At 41.9% G+C, this 25,171-nt stretch overlaps 2 protein-coding genes across 2 annotated transcripts; both read left to right on the top strand.

Annotated features, from left to right (window-relative positions):
* Positions 1-7,042: 7,042 nt before the first annotated feature.
* Positions 7,043-21,076, top strand: LOC116316564 (ribonuclease inhibitor-like). The gene is made up of 8 exons (XM_039603391.1): positions 7,043-7,095; positions 9,300-9,473; positions 9,756-9,842; positions 10,037-10,210; positions 10,364-10,537; positions 14,850-15,023; positions 20,888-20,928; positions 21,033-21,076. Exons 4-8 carry the CDS (start codon positions 10,041-10,043, stop codon positions 21,074-21,076), a joined length of 603 nt encoding a protein of 200 aa, XP_039459325.1. The 5' UTR covers positions 7,043-7,095; positions 9,300-9,473; positions 9,756-9,842; positions 10,037-10,040.
* A 116-nt stretch (positions 21,077-21,192) lies between these two features.
* Positions 21,193-21,775, top strand: LOC120438674 (stonustoxin subunit alpha-like; the record flags this gene model as incomplete). Its single annotated transcript, XM_039609146.1, has 1 exon — positions 21,193-21,775. A coding segment is annotated over one exon (465 nt), but the record flags the coding sequence as incomplete, so codon positions are not given.
* Positions 21,776-25,171: the final 3,396 nt, after the last annotated feature.

Genomic DNA, 25,171 nt, shown 5'->3' with positions numbered 1-25,171 from the left:
CCCTTCCAGACATTGGAACTAGACACAGACTCACTGTTTTAACTGAACCCGTTCCTCTTAAAGACAAATCACAGCAGTCAAATGGGCTTGTACTGGGACATAGCTGTGTGGAGTTTAAAAGTTTCTAAGTGGTAGAACATGAGATATTTAGCTTTTTCCAGGCTCTACAGGTTTGAAAATGCAGAACTGAGACAGATTGGTCCCGATATTAAAATACCTTTTATTAAATACATTAAAAAAACTAAAACAAGAGAAGTATAAGCAATCACAGCATTGATCACAATAAAGGTAAACTGTAGCACAGTCAGTAAGTTTTAGTAGGGTCCTACATTTAATAAAACAAAGAAACACTGATCTGGACTTACCAATAACTGAGGACAATGAAAAGAGAAGAGCACACATACAACCAAATCAACTTTACACCCATTTTCTAATTTTTAGGTTTTAGTAACTGTGAAGTTTCAGTGTCCTTGTTGTATTTTATATTTTTCTTTACGAACTCTGGTCATCAGCCAAACTAAATGGCTAGTCCTGTTGATTGTTTCTCCTGCTTGAGGGTCTGCATTTGGGTCTCCATCTTAATGACATCCATGAGGCATGTAGCTGATTCAGTATCATTTGTGATGTGATAGTATTCTCATCACAGTAAAAGTCTGTCCTTATTAATAATCCAGATGAAACACGGATGTAATCTGCTGTGTATTTTCCTAAATATGTAAATAGGAAATCAGATGAGACTCACTTATGTTCTCATGTTTTACAGATCAAAGATGGAGAAGTCTGTTCCTGAGCAGCTACTGGGAATGTTTAGGAATTTTGGAGAGGAGGAGCTGAAGCTTTTCCACTTTTACCTGAAGAATGGCCCAGGAGGTGATTTTCCAACCATCTATAAGTGCCAGCTAGACAACGCAGATAGACTGAAAACAGCTGATGTGATGGTGCAGGTGTACTCAGACCATGTGATGGAGGTGGCGAGATCAATATTAAAGAAGATGAATGAAGGTCAGTCAGAGAAAAAAAGACATGAAACACTCAGTGCAACATGCAGACACAACATTGTTGCAATTTATATTATGAAATGTATTAAATTAAGAATTTTTTAGTCTAACTTTTTTAATGTAGTGTTTTTTTCTCCTTAAATAATTTTTGAGTACAAATATTATATTTAGATGACTCTCAGCCAGGCAGGTTTTCATTTTTAAAAAGATCAGTTCATGATTCAATGTGCACATTCCTCCAACAGGAAGTCCCTCAGCCCAGGAAGCTTCATCGCGTTTATCAGAAGGTAAGACTTCATCAGTTTGTCTGAAGAGACGTCGATAAGGCAGAAACACATGAAGCCTGAACTGACCAATCAGAGGTCAGATTCTTACCATGTGATATCTCGGTAGTCTCAGTGTAGCTCTGCAGAATGGTTAAAGTCAGCGCTCTAATGAATGAATAGCAGTGAAATATATAGCAGTTACCTAATATTTATGCTATGTAGTTACATCCACTTAAACAGAGGACAACAGGGCTGTAGATAAAATGTAAGCATCCATAGCAGATTCTTAAAAAAAAACTAAACAAACAACAAAAAAAAACAACTTGAAAGCCATCTAAAATGTTTTCGAAGTAATACTTTAGGAAAATTATACAGTGACTTCATAAAACCTTCACTCTTTCAGAGTCAGAGTGACCTAATCCAGCCTACGGTGTACATTTTAGGAAATCCTCAGGTCTCAGGACAAAAGCTGTCAGGTCTTCAATTATCCATGTAACTGTCACTATATATCAGCATTAACAGTACCAGAAGGTCTGTGTATTCAGAGGACGGTCTGTGTATTCAACCCCACCTCTGGCGCCGGTGCTCACCTCTCAATTTTAAATCCATGTAAACATTGAGGGCTCTCGGGAAGGGCCGTGCTAACACCTGCTGCTCTCTGGCAGCAGCACCATGCCCTCCCGTGTTTTAAATGCACTTTAGAACAACACGCAGCAACACTACACATGAGCGAGAGGAGGGAGGTATGGGGTCTTCACACACCCCCGTTCTCTGCTGGCCATCGGGGCGGGGGGGCTGGGAGGAGGTGTTGGCTGTCCGATTGGGATCTGGGATGCGGGGCCTCCCTGCTGCTGCGGAGCCTGGGACGGTCTGCTTGCCTCCACCCCGGGGGAAAGGGTAACATCTCCTGGGTCTAGGTGCCGTTTTCCCCTCTGGGGGTGTGGGTACCTGGACCCGGGGTACAGAGTATGTTTTGGGAGTGTGATTGTGTGTACATGTCTATGTATGTCTATCCCTACGTTGGGTGAGTGCTGAGTGTTTGTATATGTGTGCATGAGGGTGGGAAAGCATGTTTGTGTCTGTGTGTGCCTGTTTGTCTGTGTCTATATATCAGGTCGGGTCTTAGACTCCACCTCTCTGGGAACTCCCAGGCCCTCCAAAGTATGGAGGCCTATCTCCCCCCACCACACTCCCTGCTGGTGACTGATGCCCTCAGGGGTCGGTGCGTTGGTGGTTCTTGGTGTCCGGGGCTGGGCGCTCAGGTATGCACCAGCTCACTCCCGGTGGCTACTTGGCGGGGCCTGGGTCCTGTTGCTCGGTCAGGCCTCTTCCGGGGCGTAGGGGGCCCTCGGGCCTCCAGCCTCTGAGCCTGCAGCTCGGTTCACTCTGGCACAGCTGGCTGCCGGCAGAGCTGGTGGGCACGCCAGTGCAGCCCCCTCTGGCTTCTGCTCCGTGGCTACTGGGTGACCCCTCGTCTGGGGCTCTCCTCAGCTCTTCCCTGAGGGTGGCACGGATGCCCCTCCGATGGTCCTCCTTGGGCTCTCGCACTCTGGGGCCTCTGGATGTCTGGAGCCTGGATCTCCTCCATGCCTGCTTCATGCCCTGGGGGACAGGGCTATGGCCCTCTACACCCTCTAGCAGACCGTTACATGGGGAAACCTTTTGAATACAAGCGGGCTGATCCACACAGGTGTGCACACGGGTGTTCACTGTTCATAGACATAAACTACACCTTTCTTGGCTGCTACTTCAAAGCACATTGTGCGCTGTCGGTCCTGCTTGCTGCACAACAACATTCAATATTTAGTATTTACTGCTGTTTACACTTAGCTAGATTCATGCGATGGTGTTGTGTTCAGTATGTTGCTCTGTTTTTTTTGCTTGTTTTCTCTTCTTTTTCTCTCAACAGGTGATCCAGGAGATTTTTTTTTCCTTCTTTCTCTTTTTAAGTGTCCTTTCTCACTGTCCCTCTTCCCTTCTGAGGGTTTTCTTTTCCTTCATCTTTCTTTCTCCCTTTCCTATCCCCCAGTCATGTCTGTCCCGTCTGTAACAACTGAAAATAAAATAAAATAAATAATAACAACAAAGGTCGATCAAATGGACCAATACGGCAAGGCCGTGATGATCCAAGTAAATCCATTTGGTATCCTTGTTGGTCTTCAGACAACAATTCTGATGGCTAAAGAACCAAATGGGACAGGCAAAAACAAACAAACAAACAAAAACAAACAAACAAAAAAAAAGAGAACACTCAGTAAACTTAGTCAATATTTTGGAGTTTAAAAAAAAAAAAAAAGCATTAAGAGTACCTCACTTTCGTGTTTCAGAAAGCTGCTCATCTCAGAACTACACAGCTTCTGCTTTAAACACTGAATGTAATCAGCTGCATGGAAAGGACATGCTATTTTTCTCAAACCTGATGAAGGTCAAAGGTCGTCAATTGTATGTTGAACTAATAACTTTCCAAAAGTTGATTCTGTTCATCTGGATGTAGCGCTTTGACTGGGAGAAACGTGATTTCTTCAGTCTCAGCTGACTGCAGGTTTCCCCAAACTTATAAACAGTACATTTGCATAATGAGTGAAACTAGCACCACTGAAGGAACAATGGGCTGTGAGGTCAGTTCCTTCATCATAATTATGCAAATTCTCATGACCACCAGTGATGGGAATAACGGCATTACAAGTAACGGCGTTACTGACGGCGAGAGAGAGAGAGAGAGAGAGAGAGCGAGAGAGAGCAGAAAAAGAGAGAGAGCGAGTTTTGAGATGTGAGAGATTTGTGACGTTTAGCGTGTTTGGTGTATGTAGTTAATGTGTTGTCTTGTGTAGTTAGTGTGTAGTGTTGTGGATAGTTATGTGTTGTGTGTCAGAACAATGAGGCGACTGCTGTCTCCAGGTAGAAAAAGGAGTGTTACACCTGCTGCTGTCAGGCCTGCAGGTATCAGGCTGTGATGTTCTCCTTTATAGTGGACAGAAATTATTTTTTTGGAGTGGCACAAATAATTTGTGTGGCATCTTGTTGAATGCAGAACAGCTGATTGTTCTGTAAATAGTTTGAAATGGTTATTTAAAAAATCAAGGTAAAAGGTAAATGGATGCAAATAACTTTGTTTGCAAAACTTGTGCATAGGATTTTAAAATTGACAATTTATATTTGCATTTAAAGTTATGAAATATGATTCATTAAACATGTTTGTGGTTGTTACAGTAAAAATACAACTTTTTCTACTCTGATTTTATGTTTTTTGTCTGATTTTAGATCAATTGTGTTAATACAGTATGTCAAAATGAAAACATGACTGTAAATTCAGACACGTGAGGTTGTGCTGAAAAGGATGATACCAAACAAGTCAAAGCAAATAGTTTTTAAAGGTGAAATGTGGAGGGAAAATCAGAAGTAGTTAAAAATGGCCAATTATACCCTGGACCCCAGAGGGTTAAACGTTCTTCGTTACTTCACAATAGTTACTTTTCAAGTAATTAATTACTTTTAGAATCTTGTAACTCAGTTACTAACTCAGTTACTTTTTTGAAGAAGTAACTAGTAACTATAATTAATTTCTTTTTCAAAGTAACTTGCCCAACACTGATGACCACTGATCAATGGCCATGAGTACCATTCACAGAGAGTTGGGGAATGGCTGCAATCACAGCATTGTAAGATGGCGAAAGATGTACCCTTAGGTCCCCTCCTCGATACAGAGATGGTCTTTCCCTTTTCACGTAAATGGCCTACTTGACTCCCCACTCGATTCAGACCATCTCTGAATCGAGGAGTGGACCTAAGGGTACATCTTTCGCCATCTTACAGTGCTGTAAGATGTAAGAAGACCCAGTGTGATTTTTGATCAAATTACCAAATATCTGATGAGATGTAAAACAAAAGTTTTCAAGATGGAAAATAACAGAATATATCAATAGTTGTTGACACTGTATAAATTGTGATAGATTAATCATCTTGTCTCCTGTTTTTAATACAGAGGCTGTTCAAAAGTGTCAGTTTAAACTCAAATTTGACCTGACGGCTAAGTTCCAGTGTGTGTTTGAGGGGATTGCTAAAGCAGGAAACCCAACATTTCTAAATCAGATCTACACAGAGCTCTACATCACAGAGGGAGGGACGTCAGAGGTCAATGATGAACATGAGGTCAGACAGATTGAAACAGCATCCAGGAAACCACACAGACCAGAAACAACAATCAGACAAGAAGACATCTTTAAAGCCTCACCTGGAAGAGATAAACCAATCAGAACAGTGCTGACAAAGGGAGTGGCTGGCATTGGGAAAACAGTCTTAACACAGAAATACACCCTGGACTGGGCTGAAGACAAAGCCAACCAGGACATCCAGTTCATATTTCCATTCACTTTCAGAGAGCTGAATGTGCTGAAAGAGGAAAAGTTCAGCTTGGTGGAACTTGTTCATCACTTCTTTACTGAAACCAAAGAAGCAGGAATCTGCAGGTTTGAAGACTTCCAGGTTGTGTTCATCTTTGATGGTCTGGATGAGTGTCGACTTCCTCTGGACTTCCACAAAACTACAATTGTAACTGACCCCAGAAAGTCCACCTCAGTGGATGTGCTGCTGATAAACCTCATCAGGGGGAAACTGCTTCCCTCTGCTCACCTCTGGATAACCACACGACCTGCAGCAGCCAATCAGATCCCTCCTCGCTGTGTTGTCAGGGTGACAGAGATCAGAGGGTTCACTGACCCACAGAAAGAGGAGTACTTCAGGAAGAGATTCAGAGATGAGGAGCAGGCCAGCAGGATCATCTCCCACATCAAGACATCACGAAGCCTCCACATCATGTGCCACATTCCAGTCTTCTGCTGGATCACTGCTACAGTTCTGGAGGATGTGCTGGAAACCAGAGAGGGAGGACAGCTGCCCACGACCCTGACTGAGATGTACATCCACTTCCTGGTGGTTCAGGCCAAAGTGAAGAAGGTCAAGTATGATGGAGGAGCTGAGACAGATCCACACTGGAGTCCAGAGAGCAGGAAGATGATTGAGTCTCTGGGAAAACTGGCTTTTGATCAGCTGCAGAAAGGAAACCTGATCTTCTATGAATCAGACCTGACAGAGTGTGGCATCGATATCAGAGCAGCCTCAGTGTACTCAGGAGTGTTCACACAGATCTTTAAAGAGGAGAGAGGACTGTACCAGGACAAGGTGTTCTGCTTCATCCATCTGAGTGTTCAGGAATTTCTGGCTGCTCTTCATGCCCATCTGATCTTCATCAACTCTGGACTCAATCTGCTGGAAGAACAACAAACAACCTCAAAGAAGTCTGAAACAAGAGATTCTGCAGAAAAACACTTGAAAAAACACTCTGAAAAACAAAAATCAGTAGAATCTGCAGAGAAACAATTCTACCAGAGTGCTGTGAACAAGGCCTTAAAGAGTACAAATGGACACCTGGACTTGTTCCTCCGCTTCCTCCTGGGTCTTTCTCTGCAGACCAATCAGACTCTCCTACGAGGTCTGCTGACACAGACACGAAGTAGTTCACAGACTAATCAGGAAACAGTCCAGTACATGAAGAAGAAGCTCAGTGAAGAAGGCCTGTCTGCAGAGAAACGCATCAATCTGTTCCACTGTCTGAATGAACTGAATGACCTTTCTCTAGTGGAGGAGATCCAACAGTCCTTGAGATCAGGAAGTCTCTCCACAGATAAACTGTCTCCTGCTCAGTGGTCAGCTCTGGTCTTCATCTTACTGTCATCAGAAAAAGATCTTGATGTGTTTGACCTGAAGAAATACTCTGCTTCAGAGGAGGCTCTTCTGAGGCTGCTGCCAGTGGTCAAAGCCTCCAACAAATCTCTGTAAGTAAATATGTGATCAGGCTTATTTAATTATTCCAGTTAACAAAAAAAATCAGGTGTGCAGTTAACAAATCTAAACAATGATGGATGCTGGTCCATTGATAAAAACAAAACAAAACAACAACTTTAAAAAGTTTAATTAAATGATCATTGGTTGACAAGTCCGTTGTTATAGCGAGATACCAGATCGTCTGTGGAGGCTGAGGCATCAATGGTAGGTAAATTATTAATGTCATGGAAAAGAGCTGACAGATCAATGCCCCTAATATTTCTAAAAGTAATTGAGTGGTTTTGTTTATTTTTGTATAGTGGGAGACTAACACTGAATAAAACTAATTTATGATCTGAAAAAACGCATGTCCGATACAGCACAGTTCTTTGGGGTGACACCAGTACAGCAAACAAGATCCAAAATATGTCCTTTGGAGTGTGTGGGAACGTCCATATATTGGTGTAAGCCAAAATTGTCCAGACTGTCTTGGCAAATCCCCATTGTCTTTTGTGGATGGATTTGATGTGCAGTCCATGTGGATGTTAAAATCGCCCACCAGTAGTATATTTGGAGATAAGAGTAGAATTTCAGCGAGAAAGTTAGAAAAATCAGTTAAAAAGTCAGATTTGGGTTTAGGTGGACGGTAAACAGCAACTAATACTGTGGGAATTGGTTGTGGAGTGGTCAGATTGAGATCGGCGAAATCATTTGGACGTTGCCAGGTCTCCGTCAGACATAGAAAGACCAGTTTATGATCATGAAGAAGATCATAGACAAGAGGTCCCTTGCTGGAGAATGATCGGACATTCAGCAAGCCGACGGAGACGGGATAGTCGCCGCTAGTTTTGCAAGCCGACCAGGCAAGGTTAGCAAGCACACTACGGTCAGCAGTCTGTCCACCAGGCTTCCTAGCGGAGCAGTGGTGAGATGACCACAGGGATGGTATCGGGTTCCTGCTGTCGATCCTGTAATTCCGCCTGGATCCACGGTGGGCATACTTTCAACGCGGATGCCAGGCGATGTCTGGGTGCAGCAGTAAAGCCGGCGGAAGGGCTGAGTGGTGTTGGAAGTGCAGATAGAGCAGCTCTGATGCAGTGTACCTCAGAGTGGAGGAGACGGGCCGGAGTATGGACTGCAGAGCAAGCCCAGCAAGGACAGCCAGGAAGTACAGCACCTTAGCAATACTCATGATGTTATACTGTCCAGAAACCGGCTGTCCGAAAACAGCACAGCGGCTAACAGGTGACTCTAACAGCTGATGCTGTCAGCTGATGCTAACAGCTGACAGTTAATATAGCTAAAGCACAACAGCCAAAAAGGTAAGGCAGGGAAGCACTTTACCTGGCAGATAGAATAGGTTCAGAAAATAAAAACAAACTTTTGTAGTTATACTGAGCTATACTGAGCAGTAAGTATAGACAGCATATAGAGAGAGCAGCGGCAGCCAAACGTGCCAGCGTCCACTCTCCCCCCAGAAGTTTAAGTTCAACTACAGATTAGTATCCAATTATTCTTTATTGTATGCCCAGGCTCTGCAGCTGTTAACTGAATCATATTGCATATGTTGCTTGCAGTTTCGTGTTTATAAATTGAAGAAAAATCTCACTAACCCATTCTTAGAAACAGTTCTTGGGCACACAGTCAGGCTAAACTATGTTGAGAAATTTGATAATGAATGTTCTTGAGAACATAAAGCTGATGTTACTCACATTAAGCAGGTAATGAGATTAAGAATTACCAGAGACTTACTGCTGTAATCTTTGTTGCTGTGGATGTTTGTGCTGTCCACTATTATTTTCCACAAACAGGACCTAAAATGTTAAAATGAATCAGAAAAGATTTTATTTCCAATCAGGAGCCAAAAACTTATGTCTCCTAGCAGACTTACAGCTTGTATTCACCACGTTTTTAACCAGAAGGTGGAGGAGGTAGAATTCGCAAAGATCGAATGCTGCTCAACATGTTTCCTGAAACTAGCCAATTAAACAAGTGCACTTTTAGGAATGAGCTAAACTGGCTTGCTTCAGATAGAAGAAGAAATACAGTGCTAAACTGAGGTCCAGTATGTGATAAATACAGATCGTTTTCACTTGCATCTACTAAAAGCTATCACAAATATTAGAATTAGAAAGTGAAAAAAAGTACTGTTAACCATAACTTGTAATGTCACAATTATCATGTTTCTTTCTTTATTCTCTCTCGTTTTTTTTAGGCTGAGTGTCTGTGAACTTTCAGAGAAGAGCTGTAAAGATCTGTCTTCAGTTCTCAGCTCCTTGTCCTCTAGTTTAAGAGAGCTGGACCTGAGTATCAACACCCTGGAAGATTTAGGCGTCCAGCTTCTGTCTGACGCATTGAAGAGCAAACATTGTAAACTGAATACACTGATGTTAGTATATTTAGTTTTCATTTTTGGTGTTTTTTTTTGTTTTTGTTTTTTTTATTGGGGGGGGGGGTTCGATTTCAGGTGAAAAATTAAACTGTAAAAATTTTAGCCCATAAGTGTTTTTTAGTATTTTTCATTATTTCTAAGTGAAATTGTCACATTTCTAACCTCATTAAGCCCAGGCATTATGGATTCTTTAAAATACATCACTAAAAGTAGTAGCTCCTCACTACACCCTTATTAGTAACATGAGTGTTGTTTCATTTTTCATGTTTTAAATTCCAGACTGAGTCTCTGTAACCTCTCAGAGAGAAGCTGTGAAACTATTTCTTGTGGACTGCAGAATCTAAACTGCAAGCTGATTACTCTGAGGTCAGATCAAAGATATTTTGTTTTTCAGAATTAACCAATTAATAACCAAAGCTCATTTGCTGTCCATTTTTTGTTGCATGTTATAAAGTTTCCTGAAGTATTATTGGGAAAAAAGAGAGAGAAAAAAAAACAGGATTCAATATTAACAGTAACTCCACACTGATTACAGCAGTGTTTGTTTAATTGTTTTTCAGGCTGATGGACTGTAATCTGTCAGATGGAAGCTGTGAAGCTCTGTCCTTAGTTCTCAACTCCCAGTCATCTAGTCTTAGAGAGCTGGACCTGAGTAACAGCAACCTGCATGATTCAGGCGTGAAGCCTCTGTCTGTAGGAATACAGAGTCCACAGTGTACACTGGAAACACTCAGGTCACTTGAAGTAATATTATCTTACTTACTTATTGACTTCAGTGGCCATATTCAGTAATTGTAGCTAATTCAATAAACTTCATCTATGTGTTGTATCGTCCATCTGATTATACTTTAACACAGGTGTTGTTTCTGTTCTTGATGATTTTTCAGACTGAATGGCTGTTTCCTGTCAGAGAGGAGCTGTGAAGCGTTGTCCTCAGTTCTCCGCTCCCAGACCTCTAGTTTGAGAGAACTAAACCTGAGTAACAATAACCTGCAGGATTCAGGCATGAAGCTTCTCTCTGCTGCAGTGGAGAGTCTACAATGTAACCTCAAAACTCTCAGGTCAGGATTCAAACCTTTCCACAGATGATCATTTAAAATGTGATTTATATTGTTGCCAAAAACCGCAAAATTATCAGCTAATTATTTTAATATAATTGCTTAATGCACTGACCAATTTCCTTTCATACCGGAAGGAAAAAAAATTCCAAATTACATTTTTAGATTTCTTTTTGACATTAATTACATAAAATTAGTGCTGTCACCTTGCTGTTAACCCAATTAAAATTTTTAATGCACTCAACCCGTCTGGAGCGCAGAATGGACAAACTACGGACAAACTGCCCAACATGCGTTGACAGAGACATTCCAGGGATTTTGAGTCAGTCTGCGCTCCAGATGAGTTAACTGTTAATTGCGTTAGTTGTGATGACGGCCTTAACGTGCTTAAGCTGTATTAACGCGTTACCGCTGAGTAACTCCTCATACGGACCAATCTGCATTAACTCGTTAATGGGGATTTGCCAATTTTGACACATTAACACGTGTCGGTTCACGTTAACGCGATTAACGCTCCCAGCACTACATAAAATGTTGGGAAACATCATAGGGATGTCTTAATGTAAATTATCAGCTTGGGAAGTTATTGGTGATATTGGTTCATAGTTTAATTTTAATTCACAATGCAGAATTTTAAAGGCAATTTCTCAAAATGAGATTTTTATCTTTTCTTCAAGTCAGAATTAGAATAGATAGAATAGAATAATCCTTTAATTGTCCCACAAGGGGAAATTTGGTTGTAACAGCAGCCAAAAAGACACATATACAAACAGACAGTACACAGGACACAGAACAGAAACATACACAATTTTTCTTACATATTTACATTAAGGACAATGGTTACTATATACAGAGAGTACTGTACAGTTATTAAATTAAATATAAATAACTACAGATAAGAGGCAAACCAGGTTGTAGTGCGAATCGGTTAATTAACTTATTGCAGTTACAGTGCTGATGTAAACATCTATGTTTGTTGGGAGCAGTTCTGATTGTACAGTCTGACAGCTGCGGGGAGGAAGGACCTGCGGAAACGCTCCTTCATGCATCGAGGATGCAGCAGTCTGTCACTGAAGGAGCTCTGCAGTTCAGCAACATTTCCATGCATGGAGTTGGAGACTCTGTCCATCAGAGATGTTATTTTGGCCAGAGTCCTTCTGTCTCCCACCACCTGCACTGGGTCCAGGGTGCATCCCAGAACAGAGCTGGCCTTCCTAATGAGTTTATCCAACCTCTTCCTCTCAGCTGCCGATAAACTGCTCCTCCAACATACCACACTGTAAAAAATGACAGATGCCACCACAGAGTCATAGAAGGTCTTTAAAAGCACTCCCTGTACTCCAAATGACCTCAGCCGCCTCAGCAGGTAGAGTCTGCTCTGACCCTTCCTGTAAAGAGCATCAGTGTTGTGGCTCCAGTCCAGTTTATTATTCAGGTGAACACCCAGGTACCTATAAGAGTCCACTATCTCAATGTCCACTCCCTGGATGTTCACCGGTGTCAGCATAGCGTCTCTTTGATAGATAAATGCCCAGAGTTACACCATCTATCGTTCACAAACACAGCCAGACCCCCTCCTCTCTTCTTACCACTCTCTGTTGTTCTGTCGGCCCGGATCAGATGAAAACCATCCATGTTTATGTGTGAGTCTGGAGTTAGCGCAGTTAGCCATGACTCTGTGAAGCACATCAGGCTGCACTCCCTGTAGCTCCTCTGATGTCGGGTAAGGGCTGCCAGTTCATCTACTTTATTGGGGAAGAGATCTCACATTCCTCATAATAATAGATGGAATCGCTGGCCGGTACCTCCTGACTTTATTGCGATGCCCGATCCCGGCCCGAGTACCGCGTCTCTGCTGATACTGGCTGCCAGCTCGGAGCGGCGCCGGAAGTAAGATTACTTACTTATTTCTTTAGCACTTTCATCCACTAAACACACCAGTGTGACTTCTGTCTGCATTCTGAAGATTTTTACAGAGGTGTTTCATCAATACTCTGTTATTAACAATATACTCCTAATAAAATTGCTCAGATTTTGTATTTTGGCTATAAATAAATAAATAAAAGTCAATAAAACAAGAATTGTGGGTGTCACTCCATCATGATAGACAGAAAAACTGCTGGGTGAGATTTATTTACTCAAATAAGCAGAGAGAGTACAGCTGACTGTGCTGTAAATTCATCAAATTATCGCAATAAAAGCATCAGTGCTTTCAAGGAGAAAGTTAAACAGGCCAACATATCAGTTACTACTCCTATTAATGTAGCAGGTATATTTTATTTAGAGGATAGAAAAGCCTAAACCTCATAAAGTGAGCTAATAGTTAATCTAACCTGTTTCCTGCATTCTGTACATTAAGAAACTGATGGATAGTTCAATCACCTGTGATAAACGATTTACTATTTGTTAATAATTCTCTCAACAAAGGAGTTACTTTATTTTTACCCCCATATACTTTTGGTGTAAATGCCTCATAAACAGGAGAAAACGGTGTAATAAAAACCTCTGACTGTCTGTAGAATAGAGTAGAATAGAAATATCCTTTGTTGTCCCTCACTGAGTAAATTCACGTGTTCCACTAGCAAAGTGACAGAGAGATCAAACATGCAGATTCAAACAAAAGTAAAGAATATTAAATAAAACACAAGAAATATGAGACTGTACAGGGCACATTTATAACATAAGAAAGAAAATACTGTAGACGTTTTAGAAATAGCATACTCAGACTCAAAGAAATATGCAGCTGAGTACGATATTTAAAAAAAAAAAAACATCAAAGCTGGTCTTCCTGGTGAGGTTTTTCAACCACTTCCTCACAGCTGTAGATGAAATGCTGTTCCACCAGCCAACGATCAATGATCTCTCTGTTTCAGTCCTGGGACATGCTGGGGACCTTTCTGGTGTGTGCTCGCCCTGTGACTGCTGGGATGGGGTCCAGCGTCCCCTGTTACCCTGAATTCGACAAGTGGAACAAAATGGATGGATCTGTGGATCTGTAGGCCGTGCTCAGTCCATCCGTTTTGTGAAATAGTGAAATGATGTTTAAAGTAGGGCTGTGCGATATGACCAAAATCTCATATCCCGATATAAGACATCTATTGTCCCGATAATGATATAAATCACAAAAATTTAACATTTTCTGTCAATTCTGTGAATTTCGGGCAGCTTGACTTGCGTGAAGTGTTTCCAGCTGGGCGTCGTGTACCTGGAGTCGAGTGTTTTAACCGATGCATGAAACTATACATTTTTAGACATAAGTTGTAACGGCCGCCGTTTTTTTTGTGAGTATTTATTACACAGCGTGCTGCGGGGAAAAGCCTGTTCTAACGTTTGAGTCTAAGGTTTATTTTTTAGCACCTGGCGGCTCTTTTTGGCTTCTCATCCGTAAATACTCTGCATACTCTTTCACGTGATTCAGTTTATTTTAAAAAGTCTCAACAGGATCTTGAGCTTTATTGTGAAAGGTTTATGTGGAAAATAAACAACCGGACACGCAATGGTTTTACCGTCATTGTTGCTAACGACAACGCATAAAAACAGGCACTTGTCTGTCTGTAGTGTGGTTATATTAAATATAAGAGAAAGAGAGAACTTTAAGAAATTAATATAGCCACTACAGTGACCATCAAAACGATGAAAAAATATTGCTGTAAACAGTTTATTTTGTGACACCACGAAACACACGATAGCGTAAAATGAAACGATAGACATTTTTATATCGTCATCCGATATATATCGTTATATCAAACAGCCCTAGTTTAAAGTGCTCTTTGTTATGTGAGCGTGCACACATCCTGAAGCAGAAAGCCCAGGTTAACAGAGAAATGATCATCACTGTGATGATACTCATCAGCTCTGACTGGGAATTTAGGTTTTGTCAAACCAGCTAACACAAAGAAAGCCTGGCTATGTTGAACTTGCTGTGGAACCAGCTCCCAGTTTGAGTTCAGGAGACAGACACCCTCTCTACTTTTAAGATCAGCTTCAAACTTTCCTTTTTGATAAAGCTTATAGTTATATAGTTAGTTATGAACCATCCCTTAGTTATGCTGCTATAGGCTCAGGCTGTTGGTGGACTTCCCATGATGCTCTGCTTTCTTCTCCACTCCCCTTTTTTTACTCCACTACTGTGTGTCCTTAACTTTTCCCAAAAGGTTAATTCTGTTCATCTGGACTTAAATTTTGTCTCTCCTCTTAGTTTGTGTTATAAATATAGCATAAATGAATTTGAATGGATGTAAATGTATAGATGTTATTTTATCTGACAAACAGAAAATCATTGTTCACAGATGGATTGTTTTTTGTGTGTCTGCAGTCTGTCAGGTTGTCTGATCACAGAAGAAGGTTGTACTTCTCTGGCCTCAGCTCTGAGCTCCAATCCCTCCCATCTCAGAGAGCTGGACCTGAGCTACAATCATCCAGGAGATTCAGGAACGAAGCTGCTGTCAGCTGGACTAAAGAATCCACGCTGGAGACTGGACACTCTCAGGTATGCAGAGAACATCATTGTCTCCAAGGAGAACATATCCAGGAAACAGCTACACATATAAGAAATAAAGTGTGATTCAGATTAGATTAATCTCTGTAGAGAGAGATTAAGGACATATGTATCCTAGATTAGCACAATCACTAGTACCGGGGGAAACTGTTAGCATAGTTTGATACAAAGAAACAATTTTTTTTTTCTTTTGAATCAGAGCTGTGGTAGAAGCTGACAACTACAGGGAGATGTTTTCTGTACATTTAAAGGCAAGCAGTCCCGCAGAAATGCATTTACGTATTTCAGTGCTCTTCATAGACAAAGGTAATAATGTGCTTTGAAAATCCAACACACACTATAAAATAATGCAACTGAAAACAATAAATAAATACATTTAGAGACAACCCAGGTGGAAGATACAGAGGCAGGAAGGAAGTGACAAAAAGGAGCATTTATTGGTCCAAATGCAAAACTGAAAAATGAGGTAACACAAAGTCCATTAAACAGAAATACAAAGCAGGCACAAGAAAAGAGGACAGTATATACACTGGGAGCGACCTGCAGACAAGAGACAAGTGGGAGCAAAACACAGGTGCAGACCAACAGCTTGGTGGGATCAACAATGTGACATGGTGTAACGGCGGTTTGGCAAAGGAGTAGCTAGAAGGTCCAGCGGGCATGTGATGTGGAGGTTAGCCGGACAACTCGAAGCAGAATGCTGTAATGGCTGCCGATGCACTCACACTACGAGACTCTCCAACTACTACAATAATAGGATGACACGCCACTAGTGCTGTTATACCATAATAAGGGTTGTTGCAACAACAGTAAAGGACAGAAAAATCATTCAGTCAACTTAAGGTTCAAGGTTCTTTATTTGTCACATGCATAGTTATACAAGTATAACACACAGTGAAATGTATCCTGACACGCTCCTCGACATGTGCAAAAAAAAAAAGGGGGGTAGAGGAATAACATTATAAATATATATATATAGTATATACATTGGGTGAATGTGCAGTAGTAGCAGCAAGCAGGTGAATTCTGTACATTAATATGAATAGACATCTGACTATTTTACAGAATGGACAATATAAACATATTTAAAGTTAAAGGAATTGAGGGGGGGGTTGGTTTAGGGCCCGGATGGCTTGACGATAGAAGCTCCTCTTGAATCTCTCTGTCCTTGCCCGGATGATGCGGAACCTTCTACCAGATTGTAGAAGTTGGAACAGTTTGTTGCCAGGATGGGACGGGTCCTTCAGTATCTGCGTTGCTCTAGTCCGGCATCTCCTGGTGTAGGTGTCCTTAAGCGGGGGGAGAGCAATCCTGCAGCAGTGTTCTGCTGTACGGATCACTCTCTGGAGAGCTTTTTGGTGAGGATGCTCTCCACAGCGCCTGTATAGAAGATCCTGAGGATCTTTGGAGAGACCCTGAACTTCCTCAGTTGTCGTAAGTGATACAGGCGCTGCCTAGCCTTTTTGGTCTGGACCTGAATGTGGGCAGCCCATGTCAGGTCTGAGGAGATGTGGACACCAAGATACTTAAAGGACTGCACCCTCTCCACTGGAGCTCCATTAATGATAATGGGCTTGTAGTCTCTGTGCTGACTCCTTCTGAAGTCCACCACCAGCTCCTTGGTCTTGCCGACGTTCAGCTGGAGGTGGTTGTCCTGGCACCTGAACGATTACTGGCAGCGCAACTGGCCGGTAATCGTTCAGGGATGAGGGTTTGCTGTTCTTGGGCACCGGGATGATGGTGGATCTTTTGAAGCATGTGGGGACCACAGACTTCACCAGGGACTCGTTGAAGATGTAAGTGAACACACCTGCTAGCTGGTCAGCACAGCAGCGCAGCAGACGGCCGGTGATGCCGTCTGGCCCTGCCGCTTTCCTTGTGTTCACTCTCCTCAATGCCGCTCGGACGTCATGCTCTGCGAAGCTGGTCACCGGTCTCTCGCTGATGACGTCACTGTCCTCGGTAGTCAGGCGGTAGATGGCATTAGCCGCCTGGCTAACCTCGAAACGGGCGTAGAACTGGTTCAGCTCATTGGTGAATGCAGAGTCGGCGTTGATCGGCGCAGTGTCCCTGGGTTTGTAGTCCGTAATGGTGCGTAGTCCGTGCCACATACTCCGTGTGTCGCCCTGGTGGAAGCGGGACTCCACACGCTCCCGGCGTTTGGCATCTCTCACCGCGCGCCGCACGCCGTATGAGGCCGCTTTGTAGGCGCTCATATCGCCAGTGGCGAGACCCGCGTTGTAGGTGGCGGTCCTGGCGTTTACTGCAGCGCGGATCGATCTGTCCATCCACGGTTTCTGGTTTGGGAATGTGGTGACTCTCGCAGTGGGGATAATCTCCTCCGCTAGCATATTGACGAAGCATACTGCTACTTCCGTAAACTCGTTGATGTCGACTGCGCATGCTCTGAACATGTCCCAGTCGACGTCATCGAGTGCGTCCTGTAGCGTAGCTTCTGATTGGGCAGACCACCGTTTCACCTCCCTCGTGGTTACTTCTTCCCTCCATATGTTTTTCTTATACTGGGGAATGAGGAAGATGGCGTTGTGGTCAGACTTCCCAAAAGCTGGGTGTGAGACAGCTTTGTAGCCCTGCTTGTATGGTGTGTAGCAGTGATCCAAAATTCGATCCCCCCTCGTTGGACATGAGACATGCTGGTAAAAGTTTGGCATGACTTGTCTGAGGTTCGCTTTATTAAAGTCTCCTGTTACAATGAGGGCTGCGCCCGGATCCTTGTTTTGAAGCGAACTCAGCACATCATGTAATTCGGACAAAGCCATACCTGTGTCCGCTTGGGGTGGGATGTAGACCGCCGTGGCGATGACCGAGGTGAACTCACGGGGCAGATAGAAAGGGCGGCACTTAATGCTCAGGAAAAAGGAAAAAGAAGCACCATATAAAAAAAGCTATGCAGTGGTGAAGAAACAAGGCAATGAACTGGCAGGAATACTGCAGTACTTTAGAAAGAACTAGATGAAATCAGAGTGTGTGAAGTACAGTTAAGAATATGAATGAAGTCAGGTAACAACAGTGGTATCCAGTTTTAGCAGGTCAAGAAGTGACATGATGTATGGATTGGGGAAAAAATCAAAGACGCTGGTTAAAGAATTTGATCAAATCCACAGTGGGAATAATTGAAGTGATGAAAGTAGATGTGAGAGAGAACAAAAAGGAATCATATTGAAATGTTAAATCAGGAAAATCCTGGAGAGGAGGATAGTTCTAATGTTCAGTTTGAAATGTGTGAATTCAAAGCAGCTCATAAATGCATAAAAATGACTTGGGGGCAGTTTTTTAGATTTAGAATGTATACTACAGACCTTAACAGTGGAGTGTAAATGACGCATGGCAGACTCGACCACATAGTTCACTTGTAACACTTTTATTTACGGTGGCTGTTTTCTTAGTGTTCAACCAGATGTGAGCAGGTGTTTCATGAGTTGTCCTGGCTGATTTCCATCCTCTACACTGACAGTACACTGTTTATGCTGTCTGTTTTCTAGATGGTATGAAGTTGGTATGAAGGTGGAATTCAGTCAATGAATCTCAGCATCATCAGCTAAAATTCATATGAATCTCTGCTACACTTGATGTAAGCTAACTGTGACCATGAACCCACAGCCACTGTGCACCAGTCACACACTGTTCTTTACTTTAAATCCATCACAATACAGCAAACTAACCTGTTTATCCTGCACTAATCTGCAGAGTATTTTCATGCAGCCTGTCTTATTTTGTGTTGTAAACTAGGGCTGGTATGCACAAAGGGTCCAGGCGTACCAAGTTTAACTGTTATTAACAACTTTGGTAGTCATTACATCAAGCTCTTCAGCAGCATCTAGCTTCCTGTGAGACATATCCCATGATGCACTGGGGTGATGTCACCAACAAACATAAAGGACCAATCCGACTCCAACACTGACTTATAGCAATGAACTGCATTCAGGATCAACACGTTAAACATGTTGCAGAATATTACACAAGCTTTAAATAGTGGAATTAGTCTAGTTAAGTTTGTTTTCAGCATGTTTCCCAATAAGTCAACCCTCAAATTGGTTTGATGTATAAAGGCTCACAGTGACGTGAAATAAGTCCCCACAAATGTGTTTAACCAAAAGTAACGAGCCTGTTCTGAAAATGTGAGGAGTAGAAAGTACAGGTATGTGTCTAAAAATGTAGGGAGTAAAAGTAAAAAGTAAATACTGAAGTAAAGATGCCTGAAAATTCTGCTTACGGTACTGAAGTATTTGTACTTCGTTATTCCCACCTTCCACCTCAATATTGAAATGACTCAGCTTCTTGACTGTCACTGGCTGCACCTGCTTCAGAGGTGATGATGTTGACATACCACGGTTAGCTCAGCAACACGTTGTTTTGTGTTGTGTGTATATACTAGGGATGGAGAGTTGTGTCAGCAGAAGTTCAGAATGTGGGAACATCATGTGGTTCATGCAGACTTCAGATAGTTCCTGAAGTGCTGACTGGAATATGTGAACATAGGGAGAGAGAACTGTGTTTCTAGGTCATTACTAGTCAATAAATACACTGATCTACAATAGTTTTTATACCACAGTGAAGTGAATGTAGTTACATCTTTGTATATAAAATTAAATATTCAAGGATCAGTGTTACCTGCCTTCTTCACATATTTAAGTTTGTATTACCACAGGCAGAGATGCTCCTGTTGTTCATTTGATTATTTTTAACATTGTATGCTAACCTGCAGCAGTCACAGTTTAATATTTATTTTCCTATTTTGATGATATAGAGTAAATATTGTAAAATGAATGATTTTCTACTTCCCAGTTTGTCTTCATTGAGTTGTAAGTAATGTGACAATAACTCAGACTGGAAGTAATCTTAATGACAAATGAATTTTCAGACTTTCACAGGACAGAAGGAGACTGACAGATGACTCTCAGTGATGTCAGCTGAGAGCAGAACGATTCAGTGCACTAACATGAGGATCAGAGTCTTTGCTGAGGAAATACACTGGTCCCTTAATAGTTTCAACATGAAATATTCAAAAACAAATATATGGTCCACTGTTTGTGTGACAGAGGCAGAAATTTCTCTGTATGCATGTGGAGAAATCTGCTGTTAAATCAGAACATGAACAGGTTTCAGGTGGCATTAAAACACATGAAAACAATGCTGCACTGTACTGTCTACATTGGCTGTCTCTCACCCTTTACCCGCCCCTGTTGCTTGTCATGTGTTTCTTTGGTGTATTAGAGTTTTTCATGTGCTATGTGCAGAGGTGTTTTTTTCTGTTCTCAAACTGATCTCCCTGTTGGAGCTCAGTCTGGGGGGAGTTATTTTTTTCTCCTTATCTTTCCTCATGTTGTGCTTTTCCATGTTATACCCCTCTGACCTGTCTTCCCCATGTGATGTTTGTGTATGTATGGTCGGAAGGGTAAGACGGCGCTGGCATGGCTGGCAGCCTTAATCCAATTTCCCTCGGGATGAATAAAGTATGATCAATCAATCAATCAATCAATCACTAACTCAGAGGTCAGAGGTCAAGTATAGTAACCACACAGACACCAAGAGGAGAAAAACAGCTGGCAGCAAAGGCAGGGAGGTGTCCTTTCCAGCTAAACAGAAGAAGAATATAAAGATAATGAAGGTCACAGTTTGCATCAGTCATATTTGATTCAATACAGTGGTGTACTGACAGATCCAGGATCAGTCCAGTCATCAGCAATTTGATCCACATATGGATTGAAGTGTATTTGTGGAAATGTTGGACTGTTCCTTTATCAGTGTCTAACAGTATGTGTATGAGAGCCATGTAATGTCCATGTGTGCATGCTGAAAGAGACTGTGCTGGTCTGACCCCCTCCTCCTTTCAGGGTGGAGCCTGCTGGAGTCCAATGGTTGAGACCAGGTCTGAGGAAGTGTAAGTGTGTTTTTAATGGGATTCATGAAAACAAAGCAGCACACATTCAACCATCTTCAAACTGTCACATCACTCATTCACATCTCTGATGTCAGGAGTCATCATCAAAGTGTCAATCAACGAACAGATGTTGGATCAATAACTGCAGCTGGATTGTGTTTGTTCTCTCCATCAGATTCCTGTCAACTCACAATCGACACAAACACAGTACACACAAACCTCCAACTGTCTGACAACAACAGGAAGGTGACACAAGTGATGGAGGTTCAGTCATATCCTGATCATCCAGACAGATTTGATGATTCTAATCCTCAGCTGCTGTGTAGAAATGGTCTGACTGGTCGCTGTTACTGGGAGGTCGAGTGGAGAGGACACGTTTATATATCATTGAGTTACAGAACAATCAGAAGGAAAGGACGTGCTAATGACTGTTTGTTTGGATACAATAATCAGTCCTGGAGTTTGAGCTGCTCTGATAAATATGGTTATTCTGTCTGTCACAATAAGAGAGCAACATCCCCCTCCTCCTCCTCCTCCTCCTCCTCTGTCTCTAACAGAGTAGCAGTGTATGTGGACTGTCCTGCTGGCACTCTGTCCTTCTACAGAGTCTCCTCTGACACTCTGATCCACCTCCACACCTTCAACACCACATTCACTCAAACTCTTTATCCTGGGTTTTGGTTTAATCCATTGTCACCTGATTCCTCAGTGACTCTGTGCTGAGTTGAGTGTAAAGAGTGTCCTCCTGTTAGACAAACACTCTGACTGTTGAACAGATAGTTCAGTCTGTATATGTCTGTCTCTTTCACTCACAAACACGTTTTCAGATTCATGGATTCAATCAGTTGATGTTTTAAACTGTTCTAAATGATTCCTTGTAAACTTCTTCCTCTTCAGTCCTTTAAAGATGGAAGCTCCCATTATTCCAGGATCCACATGTTGTTTTTCTGTCTTTTTCCACTCAAAGCTTCACAGTGAATATCAGTATGTTGTGTTTCTCTGAAGCTCAGTTCACAACCAGCTCCTCTGCATTTTGAACAAGTCTGAGCTCATTAAAATGAATCCAAATGTTTGATTTCTCTTTCTTAATGGGATTTTTCCATCACGGCTGAATAAGTGGACATCCAATAGTACTCAGTGTATAAAATATTAAAGACATTCGTTATCTCTCATGCTTCTTTCATTCTATAAAAACAGCTGCTTTTAAAAACTAATCCAATCAAAGAAACATGAACTTCCATATTGATCAGATACGATGAACAATACATACAGCTCTGATGTCACTAACATCTCCTTGAACTCTTCATTGATGGTGATTTGTGGCCCTCTGCTGGTGAGAAAATATATTTCAAATCTAGTTGATATGATCAAATCTATTGAATCCACGGTGGCTCTTCTTCCTCCTCCTCTTCCTCACACACTGCTGAGTTTGTCGTGGTGGATCATCAGGGGTGGAGAGCCTCCGTCTCATCAGCTTTCCCTCAGAGACACCACACATGAACTGCAGCAGTGGGTTTCTCAGTCTGTCCTGACTCAGGACACTTGCAGTTCTCACACATGGAAATCAAATGTGTGATAAGCTGCAGGATTCAAACACAAGTTTAACTTATAAATACATGTTTATACTTTGATTTTACAATCAGAGAGAAAGAAAAAGAGAGAGAAGGGAAAAGTGCAAGACAGACAGAAAGGTGACGGGCTCAGGTGGTGGACACTACAAAAACGGCACAAGAGAAGGAGCATTTCCTGTTTGTGTTATTACCTGTGTTATTAGTTGGGTTCCTAAATAAGATGAGAGCAAAACTGAAGCACAAAGTGGTTAATAAGATGGTACACTGGCCAAATGTTACTAAAACTATCCAACCTCCATGTAGTGGTATTCTTTTAAAGCTCTAAATAAGACACCTTTGAGCTCGTGCACAATAACTTCAGTCTGGCGCACATGACGGGATGCTTTTCAGTTTGAAAACTTTTACTTTGAAAGGATCAAAATGACATCATTGTCACACAGTAGAAAAACTGTACGCTCCCACGCCTAATCCAGCTCTCCATATCTTTCTCCGCTGTACGTCATCACTGCTATATTAAAGGGAACATGAATAACTCGTCAGATACACTCATACTTTAAACATCATGCTTTTCTTATTGAACACCTACACATGAATCATGAAACTTGGAGAACATTTAAAGTATCGCGGCTCTGTCGGTACATTTTCATACTCTTGTTTTAATGGTAAGATTCAAAGTGTAATTGGTGGTTTGTGAGCAGCAAAAAGGAGGAAAGCAAGGGGGCACAAGCCAGTGTACTCCAAGTGAAATGTAGAAGGACAGAGGGTGGTGTATTTTATGAAAAGGATGGAAATGGCTGCGAGAAACACTGAGTATAAGAAGAGGGAGGAACACAGGGCCATGTATAAGAGTGGAGGACTGTGCACACAGGTGGACTACATCATCTGAAAGAGGAAGAAGACGGGAGTACTGGGAGGCATACAGCAGAGAGAGAGGTGGCAAAGAGAGAGGTGGCAAAGGAAGGGGCTTACAGAGAGCTGTACGTGAGGCTGGACACTAAGGAAGGACAACGACTGCTATTAATTGGCTAGGCAGAGAGATGGAGCTGGAAAGGATGTGCAGCAGGTTAAAGTGACTAAGGACAGAGATGGAGATGTAGCAACAAGTAAAGAGAGTGCTGAGGAGATGGAAGGAGGACTTTGAGGAGCTGATGGATGAAGAAAATGAGAGTGGACGATGGATGGAGACAGTGAATGAGGAAATGCAGAGGATGAGGAAGGAGGAAGGGAGGGCAGCTATGAAGAGGATGAAGAGTGTAAAGGTACAGAGATGTTTAGGAGAGGGCCATGGGCATTTGAACCAGACTGCTTAACACAATCCTGGAGAGTGACAGGATGATGAGGGATGGAGAAGAAGTGCACTGGTGCTGATTTTCAAGAACAAGGCTGATGTGCAGAGCTGTATGAAATACAGAGGGATAAAGCTGATGATCCACGCCATGAAGACATGAGAAGGAGCTGTTCAAGTGGCGAGTAAATGAAGCATTCATATAACGCCCATTACTGAACTTCAAGAAGAAATTTGTGTGTAAATCCAGGTGAGGATGATAAAAGCTGTTTGATTTACTGGATCATCAGATTTTCTGACACTGGTTTTATTTGATTATAGACACAACAGAGAGATGAAGGTATGTTTGTCTCTCTCTCTCAGTATTCACTGTGTTGGATGAGAACATTTGACTTATTTAAAAAGTCACGTTGTCTTTTTTTTTTCTTCAATGGAGCAAAAAGAAGCAGAGATGTTGTAACATAATGACATCAGAAGGTAGGACAGTGAGTTGTTGAGTGAGTGAGTGAGTGAGTGAGCTGCACTGATGTCTCTACAGATGTATCAGAGCCTTTAATCACATGTGCTTCTCTCCTTAGTGTGGACCATCATGAAGGAGAACAGACAGGAAACCATCGGCTCTCTGCAGATTAAAGCAGTCCTAGAATGAGGACGCTGACATGTTGTGTTTGCAGTGGACACAGTGTGCCTCAAACCATTTAAAGATGATGTCGTTCACAGTTTATATTTAAATAGAAGACGTGGGACGTGGAAGCAGTTTAAACACATCCATCCATCAACATGTAAGAAATCAAATTAAAGGTTTGCTTAATGTCTGAAATATGTAGAAAATATTCTCAGTATGACAGTTTGGGTCAAAGTGAAGATGTTCCAGATGTTCTGCAGTCTCTGTGTTTCATGTTAACATGCAGATGTTGTACCAAAGTGAAGCGTTTTTTTCTTACATAGCTGCTTTCACAGGAGGTCAGTGCGTTACACAAACAGCTTTAACTGCACAACGACACACTTTAAATCATCTACAGACAAACCTGTGTGTTTGATTTATGAAAAAATAATAAAGAAGTGTTCTACAGCTGTCCATAAGGCAGCTTCTCACACAAACTCTGACACTTCAGTGACTTTAATTCCTGAAAAGCTGCGTAATCAAGAGCTGTGACTGCTATGAACTGCTTATGATGACTGCATTAAGCTCTCAGCTGAAGTTTCATTGATTTATTTTAATGTTAACGTCGCCTTTTTAAGTGTGTGTGAGGATTTTAATGAGAGACATTAAAGGAGCTTCTTTGATTAGAACCAAATTCATGTTGATTTTCAGCCTGAAATGATAAAAACTTTAATAATTCTGTTTATAATCATCAACCTGGAGACTAACGAAAAGTAT

Source organism: Oreochromis aureus, linkage group 3 (genome assembly GCF_013358895.1).
Source record: "Oreochromis aureus strain Israel breed Guangdong linkage group 3, ZZ_aureus, whole genome shotgun sequence".
Taxonomy (NCBI): domain Eukaryota; kingdom Metazoa; phylum Chordata; class Actinopteri; order Cichliformes; family Cichlidae; genus Oreochromis; species Oreochromis aureus.
The sequence above is the reverse complement of the archived record's forward strand: the minus strand, read 5'-3'. Positions and strand labels throughout refer to the sequence as shown.